The sequence below is a fragment of the Misgurnus anguillicaudatus genome, chromosome 3 (genome assembly GCF_027580225.2).
Source record: "Misgurnus anguillicaudatus chromosome 3, ASM2758022v2, whole genome shotgun sequence".
Lineage (NCBI taxonomy): Eukaryota > Metazoa > Chordata > Actinopteri > Cypriniformes > Cobitidae > Misgurnus > Misgurnus anguillicaudatus.
The window spans coordinates 30,016,431-30,040,366 of NC_073339.2; the positions used below are offsets into that span (position 1 = coordinate 30,016,431).

Below are 23,936 nucleotides of genomic sequence, written 5' to 3' on the forward strand. Positions count from 1 at the left end.
CCCAATTGAAAGAATGGGAAATGCAAAAAAAAATCATTTTTTTTTTCTTTTTATTTGTAAAAAAAATCAATGCATCCAGAATAAAGCTGAACTTTCAACACAGAAAGGTAGGCCTGGCTGGTACTAGAGCACAAATAGAAAATACATGCTCAATCACACACAAACAGACACACAAATGTATGACTGACACAGAGAGCATTTCTTATAGAATTTGGCAAAAAAAACAGCCACAGATGCAAAACAAAGAAGTAAAATGCGCACACACACGCACAAACACAGACTCACATACAAAGATACAGTAAAACTTACACACACATAAAGACACAGACAGACACACGCACAGAAAGATAAAGTCACACGCAAACACACACACACTTAAGTCAAATTTCTGTGGCATTTTGTAAAACAGATATTTCAAAATGCATCAAAAACTACAAAAAATTCTACTATTTGAAATAATTTTCATTTTTAATGTCCTTTCTAATGTTTATATAAACATACATTCACAAAATGTTTCACTAAAGTATTGATGCTAAGCAGTTCATTTACATTCAGTAAAATGAATGGGTCTCTATGGGCCTCTACTAAGTTAGTCGAAGTCATTTATTTCCTAAACTGTAACCACAAAACTGTTTTTTCTAAACACCAAATGGCTGCATTCAACACATAACATCTAGATCAACATCTAAAAACAATTTAAATCATATTTAGATCATAACTTATGTGAACTTTTCATAAAAAAAATATATTTTTCAAGCAAGCTTATGGTGTAGTTGAGGAATTGAGTGGTAAACGGGTATAAAATACTTCATATCTCCCAAAACACAGCATTAATGAATAGATGGGAAGTAAATGAAAAAAAGTATATATTATTTGTATCATTAAAATTGAATTTATTTTTTGTAATCACTCTTTTAATCTCTGGGGTCATTTTTACCCCCAAGGGACTATAACGTATACAGGAAAATCGGGTCTTATGAGGGTTAAATGTTGTGATGAGAGTAATGGGCAACAGTAAATATAATCCATCTTTACGTAATTCTTTACGATGCAAAAGTTGGCATTATAAAAGGTCACTTTTGAAAATTTAGCATCACAGGATCCAGTCATTTTCTCCTATCAGGGTTCCAAGCCAATTATGTGTATCCAATTTAAGCTAAAATGTGATAGTTGAGAATGCAGAAGACATTTTAAGTGTCAATAAAAACACAGGATACACATTTGGATCACAGCAAAAGATGAAATCAAACATTATGCAATTTACACTCCTTTTATTCATTGCACTACCAAGTTTTAAACTGTCCAATCTTGACATTCATTACAAATTATAAAGCCAACCCTAAAAATAAAACTCAGACAGGTATGTGTGGATGAAAAAGATGTTCGCCTTTATTGACAGATTTTACAGAGACTAATTTAGTCCTCCTGTTGTTCCACCACTGTGCCCTTCTCACTGACATAAATCCCATCCAGAAACTTCCGGATGTCCTTCTTCCTCACAGTGGTGGCCTGCTGGATCAGGGCAGCTGATGAGAAAAAAATCAAAAAGACAAGTCAAAAAGCATGTTGATTCAGCACCTAAGAACACAACTCATGTGGTATGAGCAGTGTTAGACACATCAGTCATGTAACATGCACACCAAGTCAGTGGTTATAGCTGTGAACAAAGAGAAGCCTTGTTAGTGATCATGCTTTGGTGAATCTGTGAATGTGAAATCAACCCCTACAGAGATGAAATGTAGTAAAAGCACAATGAAATACTTTTTTTACAAGACAGTGATGGAGTGAATCAAAAAGATCCTGCATTGTTAAAAGGGTTACGCACTTTGGCAACATGATTTGGCAGATTGTCAGTGGGTGAAAAAGAAACAAATAGTGACATGACACAAAGCAGGAGAAGTTGGTGCATAAAAAAAGACAGAAGGCGAAGGTGGCGGTTTCTGTCCTCGAGCGACGACCTCATTCTGACCTCACGTGTTCTCTATGACTCCTGCTCCAATACAGTTCCCTTCTCAGAGACGTAAATACCATCCAAGAACTTTCTGATATCCTTATTTTTCACTGTGGTGGCCTGCTGGATGAGGGCAGCTGAAACAAAAACGCTGGGAAGGTGAGGCAGGCATGCACACACACTAACAACTCACAAACTCAAAACTAGTCACAATTACACACACATACAGCTCCCATACTTAATCCCAGTCTCTCTGTCACACAACCAACTACAGCTCAGACACAATAAAATACGGTCTAACCAATCACTCTCATAAGCAGGAACCCAGGTTAAGCAGCCAAAGGATGGGACTACTAGATAATAGAGCTAAAGGGGTAACCAAAAATAGACATACATATTTGTTCAGGTCTAGTGCTGACTGAGTGAGGGAATAAGAATTAGGCTTTGACCAGGGATCAATAACTTTCAGAAACAGTACATGTAAATAAAATTCAACCTTTAACAATCTAAATGTTAGACATACACATGGATTAAAACCAGGGGATTTAAGATATGAAATTACATTAACATTTAAAAGACATTATCGTAAACAATACTTCAAGGAAGTGTTATGAAACGGGTATATTACCCAGAAATAAAATGTAAACACAAAATTCCTAGACTTTTGACAATGTAACAAACATTATTACATAGGTTTATAAACGTTTGGACCAGGTAAAAATTCTCACAAGTTGTCGCTGAACAAAGTGCTCACCTGAGTTTGACACCAGCTCAATATCGTTACCCTCCAGAACCAGCTCGTCTTTCTGGGCAGCTGACACTGCACATGATACACCTAAACAAAACATATTTCCATGTTTTTGCAACTTGCACACAATCTGGAATCAAAACCACAGTAGGGCTGTGCGATAAGACGAAAAAAATGCAACTTGCGATATCCAATGTGCATTATTTAGCTTGCTAAGCAATTATGTTATTTTTTCACTAAAATCAATTTACGTAACCAAAACTTCTGAAAGTACAACTTAGTGTTGCATAAATCAAAAACATTTTCATGTAAACAAACAATAAAATATCACCGCTATCATGCACAGTTTTACACATACGTTATTTTTTAATTATTATTAAAATAAAATCGCTTGTTTAATGCAAACCATAGCTATATGCATATGATGATTACAATATTCCTACTGTTTCGATATACTGCCCAGCCCAATATCGCTGTATTGTCAGAAAAGGATTTAGCTTTGCAATGGCATTACATTTTTTCAGATAGTGGTGAGCGATAAATTGCCAGCGATTCTTATGCGCACCTCATTAGTAAAGCCGGTTTTGTGATCAGTAGCAAATCGCCATCTGAAAGCAGGTGATGGAGCAGCATTTACTACACAAAGCCACACTTCACAGAGAAGCTCTGCAAAATCGCATACATCGTCGGAGACCATAGATATGTACACTAGATGTCGCCTTGGCTACGGTTCATTGGACCGAATGCGTCAAATAGAGCTGCCATCTTGAAACAGGGAAGCCTTGCGTAAGTGTCATTGTAGGCAATGGTGTAACAAAAATAAAATTACCATAAATCAGCATGAATGCGATTTTCTTGGTTTTCTTTTGGTTCGTTTCAACAGTCAGACATGAATTTAGCATTGAGTCAAGATTTTTTTTTATTTTTTTTTAAATTATGAAAATCTACTTTTTCTAACTATAATGCATAGTGCTAGCAGGCCTAACATCCATACGCAGCACAAAAGTCCGCCATCGTCCATGAATTCGAAGTACAGGCGGAGATAGTAACATTACCTAGCTACGTCCTATGACAAGACCCCTGTTCCAAGATGGCGGAAGTTTTGACGCATGCTTAGAACCCCAAGGCGACATCTAGTGTATATGGTCGGAGACGATTTGTCCACAAATATGAGCACAATTTTGCCCAGCTTCTCCGTAAAATACGGCTCCGTGTAGCACATGACGCTCCATTTGAAAGCAGGTGATGGCGATTTACTACTAATCACGAAACCGGCTTCACCGATGAGACACGCATGAGAATCACAGGCGATCCATCGCCAACCCCTAATTTCAGACTAAAAAGCCTACATACACCTGCCCTCATGCGGACACGACGTATATACTTCTCTCCCAAGAAGTTTCTGATCTCCACCAGAGCGCCAGATTCCTGAATGACCACGTTAATAGGGAAATGGGCATACACAGATCGCATCTTGTATCTAAAGCCCTACGGATGAAAATAAAAATAATCAGATGCTACTCTTCCTACATGCCCAATCTTTTTTATTTTACAATTAAGCATGTTAACAGTTCTTTAAAAGGCTGTGTGTGTAGAGCGCAGTTAACTTACCAGTGTGACACCTTTGATCATGTTCTGGACATGACTGCAGATGGTGCGGACTGTGGCCAACTCCTTTCTGTTACCCCACCACTTATCAACACGCAGCTGAAACATACACAAAAAAACCAATGAGTATACACACATTTGAAGTTACACAGCATTGTTTGCAACCCTTTTAATAATGCATGTGTTTAATGCGACTGCCAACCTTTTTCTGTTTCTTGCCCAGTAGACTGAGCTCCAGGTTAATGTGGTTGAACTCCCGACGAAGGATGCCACGGGGTCCCGACACCATCACTTTGCGCCCCTTGAGGGACACAGTGACTGGAAAGAAAAAGCAAAGACTTATTAAAAAGATATTAAATAGAAGACAACTAATTATTGAAAATATAAACACGAACAGTTAGCGGTGCTTGCGAGCAAAGCATCAGTATTATCATCAACACGCACTCATATTGCACGAGGCCTGAACTAGTTTGACATACCGTTGTCGGGGATGTCCACAGTCTGGCTACTGAGAATGGTCTTCATTCTGAAAAACGGAACAGGGATATTAACGAAAATTGTTCACTTAACATTTATTCTATCAGTCATTTATTCACCAATGTTCACGGTCTCTTGCATTATACAAGACATCGGAGTATAACGTTTTATCAAACCCGGCATTTCACACGCTGAAATCGATTGTATTGTAATGGAAACCATGTCTTTCTACGTTATAAAAGGCATTTAGGAATTTTAATACACTTGTTTCTTCATCGCAATGCGAGCATTACTCAAATATGCTCTCGTACCCAATGAATGATTTGCTTAGTTCGGCCTGTAACTGACATGCTAACACGTAAACACTGATCACTCAGACTGCAAAAAATCAAACACCATCTGATTATTCAACCGAAATATAACCGCATATATTTTCATGGACATGTGTACAAAGTCATCAGACACTGGGCAAACTCAACAGACTTTAAATTTGAGCAGATTGTACTTGATTAAAACGCTCAAGAACAGGGTACGCCATGTTCTTACCTCGCCGATAGAGGAGGAAAGGAAGGAGGAAAGACGTCATGACGTAAAAGTAACTACTACGTGTTGCGTCATTGCCCGAACTTTAAAGCACGATCAAATGATTACCGAATCTTTGGAAGTTTCGGAAAATATATATATAATTTAAAGTTGTTTTATATGTATATCTAACATTTTTTATAAATACAAAGATTGTAAACACAGGCTTGATATAACTGATATAAATAACATCCACAAACAGGATTGTCAGTGTTTGAGTGATATTAAGTCTGAGTTAATCGATGTCAGAGCAATTGTTGTCAATGACAGGCTCTGGCTCAAACTGGATTTAAAGTCATGGCGTTGATCAACCGGAGTTGTACTGCAGCGGCTCGATATTCCTCTAATCAATTGTTTTTACCCTCAAAATGCTTTGAAGTGTCACACGTAAGTGATTTCTTGGCGTATTTTGCCTAACAGTAAGTTACATATACATAACCTTATTGAAGGCTGTACAGGGGTCAATGTATATTTAAATATGTCTAAAGTTCTCACTTCATTCCCTTCTATCGACTATCGGCAGCATTTGAGTTTATCTGAACTAAATGATAAGGATCTCACAACCGGTATAAAAGTTTTTAAATTGATTAAAGTCACTGTGGAGTGATTTTGTACTGCTGTCACACGTTTACTCTAACAGACTAACATCTGCTGCCAACACATCAGCCACACTTACAGAGAAGAAAAAAGGGATTAAAGAAGATGGACTCAACCTGCAGGACTTTATATCAGGAGAGCTGTCAGAAAAGAGCAAGTGGGAGGAATACAGAGGTAGCCTAAAGAGAGAAAAGGGAGAACGGTAATTATATACATGTACACCACTCACATCTACTTTCAATAATGCCCTATAACACTTTAAAGGGGACATTTCACAAGACTTTTAAGATGAAATCTTTGAGAATCTTTGGTGTCCACAGACTACATTGTGCAAAGTACAAAATACCCCATAGATAATTTATTATTACATGTTAAATTTAACACTTTGTAGGTGTGAGCAAAAATGTGTAGTTTTTGGGTGTGTCTTTTAAAATGTTAATGATCTCTGCACTAAATGGCAGTGCTGTGGTTGGATAGTGCAGATTAAGGGCAGTATTATCTTCTTCTGACATCACAAGGGAGCCAAATTTTAATTACCTTTTTTTTCACATGCTTTCAAAGACCAAAACTATGTTACTGGGTTGTTGTTGTTTTTTTACATTTTCTAGGTTAATAGAAGCATTGGGGACCCAATTATAGCACTAAAACGTGGAAAAAGTCATATTTTCATAATATGTCCCCTTTAATTGGTAACAGTTAGGTAGGTAATGGATATTGGTCTGTGTTACACGTCTGTGTAGACATGGGGAGGTTTGTTTGGAATATGAATAAACTAACCATGAGCTTAAAGGCGGAGTCCAAGATGTTTGAAAAACGGTTTGGAAAAGAAGACGGGCCGACTACCAAAACACACTAATAGCCAATCAAATCAAATCAAATGCCGGGTTGCGTATGTGTGGGGCGGGTCTATCAACAGAAGGTCCAGATTCTATTGGGGTAGGGGCGTGTTTGTTTAGGTGATTTCAAATATCAACATTGGCTTTCAAACATCATGGACTCCGCCTTTAATTACAAAAATATCAAAAGTATCACAGTAAAATTGTGTTTTTAAACATGTACTGACTGTCATAATATAGAAATCATTTGCCACCATAGTAAATATACAGCACCTCATCACTACAACACATTTTAGAGCTTTTCACACTGCGCTTAAAGAGACACTCCACTTTTTTGAAAATATGCTAATTTTCCAGCTCCCCTAGAGTTAAACATTTGATTCTTACTGTTTTGGAATCTATTCAGCTGATCTCCAGGGGCCTCATTTATAAAACTTTGCGTAGGATTTGCGTCAGAAGTGGCGTACGGATGAAACATAGGACGGGCGTACGCACAGAAATATTCGGATTTATTAAACCGCGCGCACGCACATCCTACGCATTTTTCCCTTAATAAATCACAATCAATTCTAAATGTAGCGCAGCTTTTGCGGCTTCATGACACGCCCATAGTTGCCCATAAATAGTCCGTGAAACGCCCACAAGTTAATATGCATTGATTGCGAAATCATGGCAAACACATAGAGGAAATAAAAAAAAAACGTAAATTCACTCAATGTGAAGTAGAAGTTATCGTTGGCGAGGGGGAAAAGAGGAGAAAAACGTTGTTTGGAGGGCACAGTGTGGGCATTACGCATTGTGATGGGGCATTTTATTTCCATTCATTTAATTGCATCTGACAAGCTACAGATGTCGGTAATAATCGACGTGGAAATGGGACATTGTTCAGCGCAAATGTAATTTCTTGTTGCTTCCTGAATGGTTGAGACATACGCCATACATTGTTTTATCAAAAATAAAACACACTAAAGACATATGCATGAATACCATAATTCCGTAGATTATGAAGATGAAAACAACTTTCCCCAGTGGACAATTAATACATCTATCTATTTATTTATCTATCTATCTAACTATATATCTCCTTAATTATCTATCTATCTGTCTATGTAATTGCATCTATATCTGCTCCGCCAGACGGACACATTGACGAGAATATCAGTTTTGTACATAGAGGATGAATTGCACAACATGCCAATATTATTGCAGAACATATTTTTACTTTTCTTTTAGCAAATATGTGTTCATTTGAATTTTTGATGTAATTTTCGATTTATTTATTTATTTATTTTGTTTCACTGCTGATCGATCAAACGGGTGTTCGTGTAGGCTGTTAATTGTAAGACTTGCTTTGTGAAGTCTTCATGTTATTTATGAGAGGTAGTGTTGTCATTTTTACTTTCACTTTCACGTGTTTCTTCCATCTGCCGTCGGTGTCGCCATTTCTCATTTCACCCGTTTTTGTGCGTACGCCTGGGTCAGAGCTTGCGTGACGGACAGCACATTTTCCCGTCAAGTTTGCTTTTTATAAATAACAACTATTGCGTAGAGAGTGGCGTACGCCTTCTTTTGTGCGTACGCAACGTTTATAAATGAGGCCCCTGGTCTGGCTGCACCACTTTTAGCATAGCTTAGCATAATCCATTGAATCTGATTAGACCATTTAGCATTGTGTACTAAGACCGACAGAAAATTAAAAGTTGTGATTTTCTAGGCAGATATGTCTAGGAACTATACTCTCATTCTGGCGTAATAATCAAGGACTTTGCTGCCGTAACATGGCTGCAGGAGGCGCAATGATATTAGGCAGTGCCCGAAATAGTCCCCTGCTATTGAAAGTTATTTATGCTGGGTACACACCAAAAGATAATCGGGCTGATTTTGGGCCGATTTCCCACTTCCGACAATCCTAGCTATGTCCCGAATTATCTTGATGGTTCTACAGATTATTTTATCAGATTTTCCCTTTGTGTGAGGTTTATTAAAGCTCCCGTTCTGTCTGTGATTTTGAAGCTTTGATTGTGTTTATAGTGGGCAATATAACATGTGTTCATGTTTCACGTGTAAAAAAACATGGTATTTTTCACACAATTTACTTCTCTGTATAGCGCTGTTTTCACTGTCCTCAAAACAGGCTGATGTCTTCCTTGTTTTGTGAAGTCCCTCCTTCAGAAATACGTAACAAGTTCTGATTGTGTAGTTTGTTTTTAGTGTGCTGTGATTCAATAGCAGCTTAGCTTAGCAGAGCCTTTTGAGCCAAAGCTGGTGACTGACGTATTCATGTGGGCGGAGTTTAGTCAACAAACTGTTTTACTGACGTCATTAAAGCAGGAAATAGAGGGCTGTAGTCCAAACCGGCCGTTCGTTGTAGGCTTTTAAAGAGGAATTTTATTGAAGAAAATATATCGCCTGGCAGTGAACTTTGAGATTTATCATTTTACAGGTATTATTTATGCTATTATAGCAACATTACACACCAACTAGGGTTTAAAAAATGGTATATCAGGAAGAACGTGACCTTTAAGAGTGTCCGAACCTGATCGGAAGAATGTTGGAGCCCCCCCGATCGTAAATATTAAACATGTATCCAGAAATCCTGATGTGTGGGGGGAACCCCAAGAACAAACGTGTACACGCTCTTGAGATTATCACGTGAAATGAAACAATATCCAATCAGACAGCGAGATTATGGAAGATGGAAGCAGTCATGGCGCAGCACAAAGGGAAGTAAGTTGATGCAAAGTGAACTTGTACAGACCATCTTCCCGCTGTCCATGACTTCACCCAAACCCATTTCTTTTTTCCCTTAAATTTTCTGTGAAAATCATTCCAAACACTATCATAGAAATGTCTTCCTGCATATCGTCCACCATGCTTATTCTGAAGTCTCGCGAGATTTCCTGGGTTCACAGTCGAGACTTTGGTTGAAAAACTGTTTGTGTGTAGTGTGCTGTTTTTGACACATCATGGCACACCACACACTATAGGAGCAAAACAGTTAAATCTAGGATTTTTATTCTCATGTTTGTGGTCTATAACTTTTTGAAAATCTTATAAGATGAAATAATCTTTTGGTGTGTACCCAGCATAAGGGGACTATTTTCACCTGCTGCGTAATATTATTGTATCATAATATCACCCAATTAAACACAGCGGAAGCAGCTAATTAAGGTGTTCAGGGTTGTTTGATAATTATAAACAGGTGTGTAGGAGCAGGGTTGGAGACATGTGACCTAGTGTTTAGGAATGCACAGTGTGAAACGTCAGATTATGAATTCCCAGGGATAAGTATAAATGGTGTGAAACGTAAAACAGATAACCCAGGATTCCGCTTTTTCCCGGGGTTTAGAATAACCCTCCGTGTGTCTCAATCAACTCCCTTGTTCAGTAGTCAGGGCACCGATCAGGGAGTCGGCCATTTTAAGGGCTGTCTCAATCGCAAAATCCGTCCAGTGCACTGGTACGTTCATTCCCTAAAAATTCCCACAATGCAACGCAAAAACCAGTGAGCATCGATGGTCCCTATGTTCCCTTCCCGGATATCACATGACCTTTTCTGAAGCTCGCCAATGGTACATCACGTGATCCAACTCAATAAACTTTATGAAATGTGACAGAACTTTTATAAAGACAAACGTTTGTTTTAATTTTAAATATAAACACACATCGCTACACAGTAAGGAACCACAATCTACTCAATATTTAAAATAATAGTATTTTTTTATTGTAAAAAAATATTAAATTTTAAATGTAATTATATTCCTCCAATTGTATGCACGGTTATGTAAGAGAATAATGACAGCGTTTTTCACAATGTACTGTTTAAAATTAAGTCAGAGAGATGTTGGTTTTGCAGGTTGTTGATGGGTAGCAGCTGTGAATGACCACAACGCGCTTAAGCAGCCACGTGACAGAAAAATAAGTGAACATTGTCCCAATGTCAAGTGAGCTAGGGTCCTTACCAGTGTCCGAACCTGTGTACACGATATACTGATTCATGACCTCGGGAGCTAGGGAACGAATTGAGACACAGGGCCAGTGTTAAAGCAACACCAAAGAGGTTTTTTTACCTTAAAATAACTTTTCCAAAAAAGTTTCAGTCGTTCATCTACTCGAAACAAAACTGGCCAAAACCGCACTGAAGAACTTTCCAACCATCGGGTCGCGGTTCTGTAGTTCGAGTGAAAACTACAAAAACTTGCTTTACGGCAGATCTACAATCCAATCAGAGCCAGCTATGCTACTAGCTACGTTTACATGGACACATTTTGCCTCCATCGGATCAAAATCCTTCCGATTAATAAATCCTATCATAGCGTTTACATGAACACTTCATAATGTGATCGGATTCATGTGCGTGTTTATATGACACAAGATTTACATCAGATTTGATCATTTGACATGCGCACATTGCACAAATATAGTTTCACGCTGTTTCAAGATTTGCTATGTGTCTCAGCTGATTATAAAACAGCAGCAAAAACACCCATTCACGTGTGCCCAAAAAGCGTATTTTACTTCACGCAGTGCTGCAGAGACCGTTCGCGAGAGCGAGTCCAAACACACGCGTTTGTGGATCAGAGAATAAATCATGGACTGACCGGACAACGCTGTCTTGTATCACTTTATGGGGAATTGAAGGATAATAGGAACAAGATTAACAAGACAAACACTTCTTGTGACTTCCTTCAACAAAACAAACTCGAGTTATTTGCGTCACATGTCATTACGGCAATTCTACGTCATTGCACGTGTAAATATGCTCCACACCGTCCTGTAGGTGGCGGAAATGCGCCTTTCAAAAGGTATAAACCACCCCTAACAAGCGGATTAGATTTTTAATCAGATTGGCACTTTTTAGTCCGATTGAGGTGTTTACATGGAGCATTTTTATTCAGATTGATCATTTAAACGGATTACAAATGTCCATGTAAACGGAGCTAGTGTTTACGACAGTGGTAATGGGCAACTACGCTTCTAACCTGTAGGGGGGGGCAAAGAGCAAAATCTCTTTAGTGTTGCTTTAACAATTTAGGGTTAAGTGTGAAAGCCCTTTTGTGTTTACTGTTATTTTTTATTTATGTAATATTCATATATAAATGTAAAAATTATTATGTATTACATACTTTTCTGTTACTTTAAAATTTATGTATGCATATTTAAGTTTACTCCATGTATGATTTAGGTTTAACCATCTTTGTCTATTTTCCAGACTAAGGCTACCACCATGGCTAAAGACAGAAATCCCAATAGGAAAGAACTTCAACAAACTAAAAAACACGCTCCGAAATCTAAACCTACACACAGTGAGTGTCTGATAACATGTGAATGCCAGGCCTGACACAATGGCCACAAGTTTATAAGTGTTCAATTTGAGGAATAGATCACTCCCAAATGAATGTTTTATTGTTGTTGACGTTTACCCTCATTCATTGTGTTCCTCACCTGTAAGACTTTCTTTTGTGGATCACTTCAAATTCTAAGCTGCTGTCATTTTTATGATAGCTATAGCTGTTACAGGAACTGTAAAGTGTTGTTACTATAATTACAGGTCTGTGAGGAAGCCAGATGTCCCAATATCGGTGAGTGCTGGGGAGGAGGAGAGCATGCTACTGCTACAGCAACCATTATGGTGAGCGCTCCGGCAAATAGATTTACATCCCCAGGAGCAGAGTCCTGATTCAACATTTATGCTTGATCCTCTTCCCATAGTTAATGGGGGACACATGTACACGAGGCTGTAGGTTCTGTTCAGTTAAAACAGCAAGACGTCCTCCTCCTCTTGATCCTGATGAGCCATATAACACAGCCAAAGCCATCGCAGCATGGGGACTGGACTATGTAGTACTCACATCAGTGGACAGAGATGGTGAGAAAACACAATATGCACCAACATGTATGCTTCGTCTATTTAAATTCTGTACGTATGCCCTAAACAAGCTAATCAATCATTTTATTGTGCCGATCAGATATTCCTGATGGTGGCGCGGAGCATTTTGCAAAGACCGTCTCCAACCTTAAAGAGAGGTGCAGATTTTTTTTCTGATATAAAGTTTGTTTAGGTGTGTGTGTAAAAATGTAATGATTCTGAAAAATGTCCCTGTTCTGTTTCTTAGGAATCCTACTATCTTGGTGGAGTGTTTGACGCCTGATTTTCGTGGTGATCTGGCGTCAGTGGAGAAAGTTGCTTTGTCTGGGCTTGATGTTTATGCTCATAATGTAGAGACGGTCAAAGAGTTGCAAAGGTTGGTGCATTTTGATATCAGTCTACAACTGCCAAGTATGTTGTATTCAAGGTAAATGATCTTGTAACATTTCTGGCATAGTCATCATAGTTAGATCTGTCATTTTTGGCATATTTGGTAGCTTGTTGATTTAATAATCCTGGTTTAGTCGGAGGATTCAAATCTCCTTTCTTTTAAAGTAATATGATGGGGCATTAATTTCATTAAAAATGATTTGCTTATATGATATACAATATGTCTAGGATATATGAAATACAAAGCAGTTTGATGGGGTCTTTGGCATAGTCATAGGGTCTATCACAAGGTCTACAGCATCTATTTAAATCCATAATTTGTTGTGTCTAACAATGCTGTGTGTGATGTCTAGCAGCGCAGTCTTGTGTAATATGGGAATTTTTTTATATGCATTACAGTGAAAAATACAGTCACCACCAGATGGCAGTAATATTGCCCATCTGAATTAGCAGCATCATAGTTCTCATCTATCGTAATTGTAATCTCACTGGTGTACAAAGCTTGAAGATTTCATTGCAGATCTTGATCTGTGCTCTTAAGGTTTGCGCGTGACCCCCGTGCGAACTTCGACCAATCACTGAGCGTTTTACGTCATGCCAAAAAGGTGAAACCCAGTTTGCTCACCAAAACTTCACTCATGCTGGGACTCGGAGAGACGGATTCGCAGATACACGCCACATTGAATGGTAATGTGCGGTCACACGCTAATTACTGAAGTATTGTAATGCTTACCACAGTAGGTAAAATCCAGTCATTGCTTTGTTGCAGAATTAAGAGAATCTGGAGTGGACTGCTTAACATTGGGGCAGTACATGCAGCCAACCAAACGTCACCTCAAGGTACAAATACATTATGTGATGATAAGCAAGCTGACCGACTGTCTTTTCTTAAAGGCATCCGAATGATTGTGTGACTCTGTGTTTAAAGGTGGAAGAGTACGTTACTCCTGAGAAGTTTGCATATTGGGAGAAAGTTGGCAAGGAGTTGGGCTTCATCTACACAGCCAGCGGTCCACTTGTGCGTTCCTCTTACAAAGCAGGTAACAGTGACCTGAGTGCTTATTTTTAATGTCTGATAAAGGTTTTTATGCAATACATTGACACTTGCAGTGACTGCAATATTATTGGCTTAAACATGGTTTTGTGCTCCTAGGCGAGTTTTTCTTGAAGAATCTGCTGGAAAAGAGAAAGACTGCCGGGGCAAAAGCAACAGAGGATTAATATTTAGTGTTGTAAACACTGTAAAGAACAAAGATTACGAATAAATTACCCATTTTGGCAATAACCATTTGTCAACTTAATATTACATTCATTCAGTCATTCATTTAAAAATAGCTATAGACATCCACACCACATGATCAAGATTTAGAAAGAGTACAGCTGGGGCAATGTTTAAAGTGATTCTGTTTAAATACACATGTTTAGTTGTTTTAGAAATCTATTTCAAATCAATTACTAAAACAATATATGAGAAGCTCAGATGCAAAACCCTCTTAAGTGCGTCTGACATGTTCCTTTTTTATCAGCCTTTAAATGGATTTTGCCAACAAACAGGTATTTCTGAATGGCCCGAGGCCGTGATCAAGTGACCACCATTGTGCAGATTTTAGCTCCAACCCCAATCAAACACAGCAGAAGCCACTAATCAAAGTATTTAGGGTTGCTTGATAATTACAGATAGGTGTGTTGGAGCTGATTCTGGAAGTCTGCAGGAAGGTAGCTTACCATGAGCAGGATTGGAGACACCTAGTTTATAGGGTTTTGCATCTTTGCATCCATATATGTATAATGTTGAACTGATATTACTGATAAACATTTTGTCCAAAAATATATTTGTTGTACATATTGTTACTGATTTAACCATGGTTAATTTTTGGTACCACTACTTGTGGTAGGGGTGTTCATAAGACTGACATGACACCTTCATAAACATGACGTCACACATGTCATGAACATAAAGGAAATTTTATGCATGTTTATGACGACTGTCATTAGGTGTCATTTGTTCAATTATGTCATTTTTAATGCAAAGATGACATTGTTTTAAATGTCTTTGTTATGACAACTTGACATAAACCAATGCATCATAACTTGTCATGACAACTTGACAGTACCAAGACAACTGACTACTTCAGTGATACAAATTGAATTTGTCAATAAAATGTCATTTAGTGTTAATACTTTGTCATATAGTTTTATAACAGCGTCATGAATATTTTTCTTGACCTCAACTAGAGTGGTACAAATATAATTTGTCATTAAAATGTCATTAAGTGTTAATACTCTATCAAATAGTTTTATAACAACTGTTTTTTTTAAAGTTTCCTCCATGTGTTTAACAAATAAAATCAATCATTCAAAAATAATAATAATAATAATTAAAATGTATCAAAATATATTTTATTGCATTTGAAGATAGATTCACCTAACATTAAAACAGTACAATAATGGGTCCATATCACTGGAAAACAGTTATTTTAATTAATTAAATGTTTTGTTAGTTTTTTCTTCTATGTTAGAAAAACCCTCTGTGTGAGAAAGGATTCGTCAGTTTTTATGTATTGTGCACATACATAAAATTAAGTATAATATTTTGATGTGTCTGTCGCATTTTGTTAATATTAACACTTAATGAAATTTAAATGACAGTTTAATGTTATGTTAACTCATAAATCTAGGTAGTTTCTTAAGTTTGATAATTATTCTGGTATGTCATGTTTATGACAGATTTATGACAAATTATGATGTATTGGTTTATGTCAAGTTGTCAAAAAGTCATTTCAAACAATGTCATCTTTGCATTAAGAATGAGATAATTGAAAAAATTATACTTAGTTAATGAAAGTTGTCATAAAATCTCCATGTTTATAACACGTGTCACGTCAAGATTATGAAGGTGTCATATCACCCCTTCAAATAAAGTGTTACCTAATTTTTTCTCATGAAATGAACAGTGCTTCTTTTCATTGGTCCATATTTATTTAAGAAATGTGTTTTCAGCAATTATTCTACATAACCATTATAAACTTGTACAGTACATGATTTTACAAAAGCTACAACTGAGATTCTACATTAACACAAACCATACATAAGTTCGAACAACATATTGAAAAGATTAATGACTCGAGCTACTTGCCCTTCTCTAATACAATCGAATGCCTCACTCAAGGCAAATGTTTACAGCCATTTAAATTGTCCCACTTGGTCCCAATAAGAAAAGTTCTCCTTCTTTCTGTCAATCTCTCTCAAAAAAGGTGATTGTCATTAAAAACAATAACACTGAAATTTTTTAGATTGTAAACAATGCACTACTGAACAGTAGTGGGACATAATACAGATCAGAGATCACCAGTTCTGTGTGTGTTATTATATATCTAAAAAATATATATATTTAGAATTATGGTATTAAAAATAAGATGTAAATGATCACATTTAAAACATTGCATAACTGTCTGCATATACAGCGAACAGCCACGAGTGATAAGAAAGTCTCATAAAATATGAGACTATACAGATTATTAAACACGCACACAAAGCACACGCATGACTCAAGACAGAAACGTCTCTGTGGTCACACTTTGGTTTTCTTAGCAAAGGACTTTAATCAGTGTACAATCCGCATGCAGGTGTGCGTGTGCGATGTGTGTCTCAAGCTTTGGCTTTTTTGGTGGGTGGTTCAAGTCGTGGCACTCCAGAGGGCGTAAAAGGAATCCGGGTGGTCACCTTCTTTCCAATGGTCTCGATCTACACAAACCAAACACACACACCATTGTCACCACGTAAATTTTGAAGAAAATAAAGAGGTATGACATGGTGTCTCCTTATGCACTTTGGTACATTCAAACATGTGACAGACCTGAAAGCCGAAGTTCTGGAGTTGGCCATGCAGGTGATCCAGGACTCGTCTGCCATCAAAGATGAATGCTGGTTTCAGCATCTTGTGATATATTTTCTCGTAGTCCAGATCCTACAAACAAACACAGCATATTGTTCACTTAAACGTACCATGGTATTAATATTTTGTAATCATTTAGTGGACCATGGTACAGTGTTCGGTGTACCTTAAACATGTCCCACTCCGTGCAGATGACCAGTGCATGTGCGCTTTCGCATGCTTCATATGGGTCTTTTGTAACAGTTACCAGATCAGACACTGCAAAGAGAGGCCATATTAAATTAGACATTTACTATCCATACTAAATTGTATATTTAAAATCTCCCAAAACGATACAAGTATCCTTAAAGGGGACATATCATGAAAATCTGACGTTTTCCATGTTTAAAGGGACACTTCACCCATTTGCATTAGAACACCAGTCATGTTTTTGAATGGTCATCCATCATTTCCTCAGTTGCCGCTGAGACAGGAGAAATACAGATTTCAGTGTTGCACTTCCTTCTTTCAATGATGTAAAAATCATAATTTTGCATCATTGAAAGCAGGAAGTCCAATATCTTTGTTGAGGGGGTGAGACTACAAACACCCATTGTCTCGGTCAAATAGGCACCAAATTCGAAATGTATTTTACATTTCGACTACAAATATGACGCACTTTCAATAAAGATTAATGTTTTTACAGGTGAAATGCTCCTTTACATGCTATAATTGGGTCCCCAGTGCTTCTATCAACTTAGAAAATGTGAAAAAGTTTAACCCAGTAACTTAGTTTTGGTAAACCATACTGTGAAAAATTTGGCTCCCCTTGTGATGTCAGAAGGGGATAATACTGCCCCTTAAAGGATTAGTCCATTTTCTTAAAAGAAAAATCCAGATAATTTACTCACCCCCATGTCATCCAAAATGTTGATGTCTTTCTTTGTTCAGTCGAGAAGAAATTATGTTTTTTGAAGAAAACATTGCAGATTTTTTCTAATTTTAATGGACTTTAATAGAACCCAACATTTAATACTTAATTAAATATTTAACCGTTTTTTTCAACGGAGTTTCAAAGGACTATAAACAATCCCAAACGAGGCATAAGGGTCTTATCTAGCGAAACGATTGTCATTTTTGACAGGAGAAGTAACAAATGTACACTTTTAAAGCACAACTTCTCGTCGTGTAGATCCGGTCGTGATGCGCCAGCTGACCCCACTACGTCACCGCAATACGTCATCACGTCAAGAGGTCACAGAGGACGAACGCGAAACTCCGCCCCAGTGTTTACATGTGTTAAAAAAGAGGACCGTTCCTACGTTGTTGTATGTCAACTGATACTAATTAATGTCTTTGTGGCAGTTTATTGTTTAAAATGGTCCGCAAATGTGCGTTTTATATATGTAACACGTGACCTCCCTACGTCACTACGCATTTACGTTAGATCGGGCTGGACCGGACCTTGACGAAAAATTGTGGTTTAAAAGTATATATATTTTATTTTTCTTGTCAAAAATGACAATCGTTTCGCTAGATAAGACCCTTATGCCTCGTTTGGGATTGTTTATAGTCCTTTGAAGCTCCGTTGAAGAAAGCTGTTGCGTGTTGAGTTGGGTGTTAAATGTTGGGTTCTGTTGGAGTCCATTAAAGTTGGAGAAGTTCTGCAGTGTTTTCTTCAAAAAACATAATTTCTTCTGAACTGAACAAAGAAAGACATCAATATTTTGAATGACATGGTGGTGAGTAAATTATCTGGATTTTTCTTTTAAGAAAATGGAATATTCCTTTAATCTGCACTATCCAACCACACCACTGCCATTTAGTGCATTTAAAACTCATTTGCATTTAAAAGGAAACACCCAAAACGGCACATTTTTGTTCACACCTACAAAGTGGCAATTATAAAATGTTACAATAAATTATCTATATGGTATTTTGGTACTTCACATACATACTCTGGGGACAGCAAATATTTATTTGACATCTTAAAGTCTTGTGAAATGTTACCTTTAAAGTAACTGGATGGTGTATTATTTCCAGTGAAATAAAAAGTGCAGATCCATGCAAACACTTTTTAACAGCTTTTATTTCCCACAACTCATTGAGAGATGGAGGAGTTAATTGATGCCTCAACAAATGAATAAACAGTAAAAAAAATCATGAATGATCAAACTGAAATGCAAGGAGTTGTGTTTTGATGTGTTGGATTTGTAAGCGAGCAATGTATGTGGATCACTTCCATTTTATCTTATACAATGTATACAATACTTTCCAATCTCAGAAAGAGTATGCTTTTATTGCAAATTGAGATTTGGCAAAAGACAAAGTACACAAAGTCATTCTGCCCTACATCAGATTCAGCATGACACAGCACTTAAACCACTCCAATCATTCACCAAAACTTGAGAGCTAAAGAACAGCATATACGCACCTCTCTCTGGGTTGTCTCCAGAGATGCTGGGTTGGGACAGATCCTGGATTATCTGCTCCTTCAGCACTTTCGGATCATAAATATGCAGCTTGGCTCCTTCGTCCATCAGATATTTAGAGATGTAGATGCTGGACGACTCTCTGAAACACACAAATCCGGAAATTACCACTTTTAATCCTTCATATAGTTTTTAAAGCCTGTATAATCATGTCTGAAATTCATGTTGATTTGTCTTTTCACATTAATATACATCAGGGGTCTCCAACCTTTTTGTGAGCAAGGGCTACCACAATGGATAAAACAATCTGGAGGACTACTTTTTGATATAGTCTACTCAAACTTTTTTGTTTTAATTATTGAATTTGTTTTATTTTACTTGTTGATATGTTTTAGCATTGTTTGAAATGTTTACATATGTAAACCAAGCCAAGCTAATATAAAAAAATGTATAGATAAATATTACAATTGGAGACCCCTGATATACATAAAAGCATTTTCAACTTCAGCATGTGTTCGTATCATAATGTAAAAGATTTGTCATGCTGGTTTAAGTGAAGATAAAAAGCCGCACACTCATGCTACGCAGCACTATACACATGCAGAGGCGGAGCGTGGCGGTCTTATTTACTCTGGATAAAGGCCATGGACACATGGGTGTGTGTGTATAGTGTGGTAATGAAGTCAGTTTTAATAGGGAATAGTTTAAACTAGTTTAGCGTGTACGCTTTGTACACAATCCCTGTTGATGATTAACTCAAACTGTTATGTCATATGTGTTTGTAGGTGAAATAGTCATTTTTGAGATGTCATGAATGAGTTGTGATAAAGATGTAATTAATGACTGGGTCAAAGTGTGTACCTTGTGTCCCCGGTGTCCTTTTTAAAGGAGAAACCTAACAAGGCGATTTTCTTCCCAGTAACGGTGTTAAACAGGCAGTCAATGATTCGACAGGCAAATCTCTTTCTCTGATATTCGTTCATGTCAATCACCTACACAAGCAAAAGAATAAACAACACAGTTATCAAAATATAACCTAATAAATAAACCTAAAAAAATAAAATAAAAAATAAATCGAACAAAATGTGCCATATTTGAATAAATATAAATAAATAAATATTTTGAATTATTAAAATAAAATGTCAATCACCTGTTGCCAATACGAAGCAACTTCTGGAAGATTTAGCGCCTCGCATAGATACACCAAATTCAGCACATCCTTCTGAAAACAACTTCCTCCAAAACCTGACACAGACACAGAAGATTAAAGAAAAAACTGACGCAAAATTCAGTTTAAATCTAAAACCATCATCTGAAAATTGGAAAAAATAAATCGATTCTTAAAGACTTACCTACGCTGGCTTTAAGGAATTTGCTCCCGATTCTTTGATCCATGCCGATGGCTCTGGCCACCTCCTCAACATCAGCACCCGTAGATTCACACAGGGCAGAGATGGAGTTGATGCTACTGATTCGCTGGGCTAAGAACGCATTCGCCGCCTAAAAGACAGATCCACACACACATTATTCAGGGTTCCCACACCTTAGTTAACTTCAAATTCAAGGACCTTTCAAGGACTTTCCAGGTCCAATACCCTCAAATTCAAGGACTAAATGGGTGGACACATTTCAAGTGAGAGCAAGGTTACATCGTGTTACTTTTTAAGATACATTGTTACAGTTCCCTTTCGAGGGAACTCGCCCTGCGTCACTGCGGTGACACTTTGGGGACGCTTCCAGGGGTAAGTGCGTCTAAACGTGTATATCAAATTCAACCAATGGTGACGCTTAACGACAAAGACAGGGTGACATGAAAGCCAGGAAGTATATCGCTATATGAAATATTGCCAAAGACGGCATTACAGGGACGAAGGAAGCATGGCGACGGAGACGCAGCGTCTCGTTCCCTTCTCAGGGAACAACAATTACATACGTAACCCGAGACGTTTTCATGTGTCAAACACAACTATGCACAAAAGCATTTTGGTATGAATCAACATTCGCATACAGAAGATATAAGCATTTAAAATGAACAGTTTAGAATTTTTATGATATTATCCTACACTACACAGGGAATAATATGGATTTTGTTTTCAGAAAACTTCTTGTATAAAATAGATTCAAGCACTTTCAATGACCTGTATCTATGAATGTATATTTTCAAAAACTTCCCAAGGCCTTGAATTTCCCCCCCCAGATTCACAAACTTTCAAGGATTTCAAGGGCCCGTGGGAACCCTGATTATTAAAATTTTCCGATGGAAACAGTCAATCATGATATTCCTCCTTTACTTTTTCTTTGAGACACACAAACGGTATATACTGTAATCACACCCGCCAGTTTGGAAAGCTCTGAGGACCAGGTGTTGGTAGTGATGATGCGTGACTTGGGGACCCAGTGCTCATATACAGCACAAAGAGCACTGATGGCCCTTTGACCCTCTGGAGTCTCATCTCCACCTATCAGAACACGATCTGGCTCCTTCAGGTCCTTCACCGCCGTACCCTCCGCAAGGAACTCTGGGTTAGAGAGAACCTGCAATAGGGGTCATAAATTTGTTGCTTCATGAACAGCAGAAGACTTTATAGATAAAAATGCCTTAATTACTGTACACATTTTTATGACCTTTTATTACTTAAGTGACTACAGAGAAACATCTGTACTCTGTACATCATCACACAACAGGATTATTTAAACTAACTGCGAAAAGCTACCATATGAAGTCAAGATACTGTATAGGTTTGATGAAATCCATATAGAGCCATAAATATTAACTTATTCCATATATATGCATATGAATATTCACATATTCATGAATAAACACCCACCTGTAGGTTGAGACTGGGTTTGGTGTTTGCATCAAATATCCTGCGGATGCTCTCAGCTGCACGAACCGGCACCGTGCTCTTTTCCGTAACGATTTTATACCCGTCCGACACCTCCACGATTCGCCGTGCACACGCCTCAATAAACTTCAGGTCAGCGGCGCGGCCCTTGCCCATACCGTATGTCTTAGTGGGAGTGTTTACCTAAGAGAAAGATAGTGAAAGAGGATCAGGGCCAGTGTCTTACGTTTTTTCACTTCTTGCTCATAAACACAAAAATTGGTTGTTGAACTCACAGAAATGAAGATCAGATCTGCCTCTTTAAGGGCAGAGTCAATGTCCGTAGAGAAGAAAAGGTTTTTTCCACGACATGACATCACCACCTCATTCAAACCTGGCTACAAAAGCCAAAAACAACACATTTTGTGACTCATATGATGTCACAGACAGACCCTCATGATTAAGTCTACTTATATTAAGATTTGTAATTATGGTTTATTTTTTGAATATCATCCTCAATATGAATTACATAGTAAGTGATTAACTGTCAATCCATTTCTGTTTGTTATTTTTGTTTGCATAGTACTTTTCACAACACATACTTAATAAAAAAATCATACTGTAGTCCTTGTTGAGCATGCTGATAGTATTTGACGTGAATATTTCGTTGATATCTTTACCTCATAGATGGGCAGCGTATCAGAGTTCCAGGCATTAATCCGGGACGCATTAACATCCACCACTGTTACTGTGATCTCGGGACACATGCTGGCAATTACACTACATGTTGGACCACCAACATACCCGGCTCCTATACAGCAAATCTTTTTAATCTGAAACATCTTAGAAAAAAGAAGCAGATCGAGTCATGGGTTTAGTAAATTTTCTTAAAAACACTAAACATGTCAATAAAATCATATATACACATAAAAAATATAAATTAAAGAAGATATGGCCATAAATGGGGTCCAGCAGTTTTGTAAAAAAAAATAACCGTAAGGGGTATTTTATGCCTTTAGCGGGGTTCCAGGGGACCATGAGGAGGTGAGGGGGTCTAGAGTTGGGTATCATATTACATACCACCTGGGGCATTGAGGATAACTACAGTTATTAGCTTTGTTCTTTATACAACCAAATTATGAACAACCAGGTAAAGTAAAACATAAAAGTAAAGAAGAAATCTTTAATGTAGTTTTAATTTCTGTTTTTCTATAAACTGATTTTGCTTTTTTTAATAACTACCGACATTCTCATTAAAATGTTTTAACAGTGTTTAAAATTTAAAACCAAACTAAGCATTTCGATTATAAAATACGAGGTTGGTTCATTGTTTTAGCTTCAAGACTCCAAAAACGTCACATTCAGTTAAATAAACTACTGTATAAATACACACAGAGGTAAAACAGACTTACCTTGTCTCACAGTAAAGTTTGAATGAACTCAATGTGTTTTAGTGCAGTATGCAAGTAGGGCTCCTCTATCAGATGTGACTTGCTCTCGAATGAATCAAACTACTATATATCCTCAACACATAAACTCAAACAGCGCACACACACATACACATACACTCATTTACTCACTCACTCACTCACTCACTCACACACACGCACACACCCACCGGGAGGGGGACAGCAACGTAAACACTTCACAGAGGGCGGGGGCAGACGTCCGCTTCCGGGTCAAAACATGTTTTTCAAAACAAGAGTCTGACTTAACTTGCGAGGCGCACATTAAGTTGTGTTTTTAC

At 37.5% G+C, this 23,936-nt stretch overlaps 3 protein-coding genes across 4 annotated transcripts; 1 reads left to right on the top strand and 2 right to left on the bottom strand.

The window, feature by feature from the left end:
* Positions 1–1,365: 1,365 nt before the first annotated feature.
* rpl9 (ribosomal protein L9) lies at positions 1,366–5,412 on the bottom strand. Of its 2 annotated transcripts, XM_055205414.2 has the most exons (8): positions 5,331–5,403; positions 4,787–4,833; positions 4,510–4,625; positions 4,311–4,406; positions 4,055–4,187; positions 2,706–2,786; positions 1,970–2,088; positions 1,366–1,526 (listed from the first exon to the last, which is right to left on the bottom strand). In XM_055205414.2, the coding sequence occupies exons 2-7, from the start codon at positions 4,830–4,832 to the stop codon at positions 1,982–1,984; spliced, it is 579 nt and encodes a 192-aa protein (XP_055061389.1). In that variant the 5' UTR covers position 4,833; positions 5,331–5,403; the 3' UTR covers positions 1,366–1,526; positions 1,970–1,981. The 2 variants fall into 2 exon arrangements, with proteins under 2 accessions (XP_055061389.1, XP_055061388.1); XM_055205413.2 differs by lacking the exon at positions 1,970–2,088 and having other exon boundaries at positions 5,331–5,412.
* Positions 5,413–5,595: 183 nt separating this feature from the next.
* Positions 5,596–14,343, top strand: lias (lipoic acid synthetase). The gene is made up of 11 exons (XM_073864295.1): positions 5,596–5,745; positions 5,985–6,165; positions 12,012–12,105; positions 12,351–12,431; positions 12,512–12,668; positions 12,769–12,826; positions 12,916–13,044; positions 13,600–13,745; positions 13,828–13,898; positions 13,987–14,098; positions 14,212–14,343. The coding sequence occupies exons 1-11, from the start codon at positions 5,664–5,666 to the stop codon at positions 14,277–14,279; spliced, it is 1,179 nt and encodes a 392-aa protein (XP_073720396.1). The 5' UTR covers positions 5,596–5,663; the 3' UTR covers positions 14,280–14,343.
* Positions 14,344–16,015: 1,672 nt separating this feature from the next.
* On the bottom strand, positions 16,016–23,774 carry ugdh (UDP-glucose 6-dehydrogenase). Its single transcript, XM_055205411.2, has 12 exons — positions 23,602–23,774; positions 22,870–23,031; positions 22,486–22,587; positions 22,193–22,393; positions 21,702–21,899; positions 20,717–20,864; positions 20,515–20,609; positions 20,226–20,356; positions 19,367–19,506; positions 17,120–17,211; positions 16,915–17,025; positions 16,016–16,802 (listed from the first exon to the last, which is right to left on the bottom strand). Exons 2-12 carry the CDS (start codon positions 23,029–23,031, stop codon positions 16,707–16,709), a joined length of 1,476 nt encoding a protein of 491 aa, XP_055061386.1. The 5' UTR covers positions 23,602–23,774; the 3' UTR covers positions 16,016–16,706.
* Between the last annotated feature and the right edge of the window lie 162 nt (positions 23,775–23,936).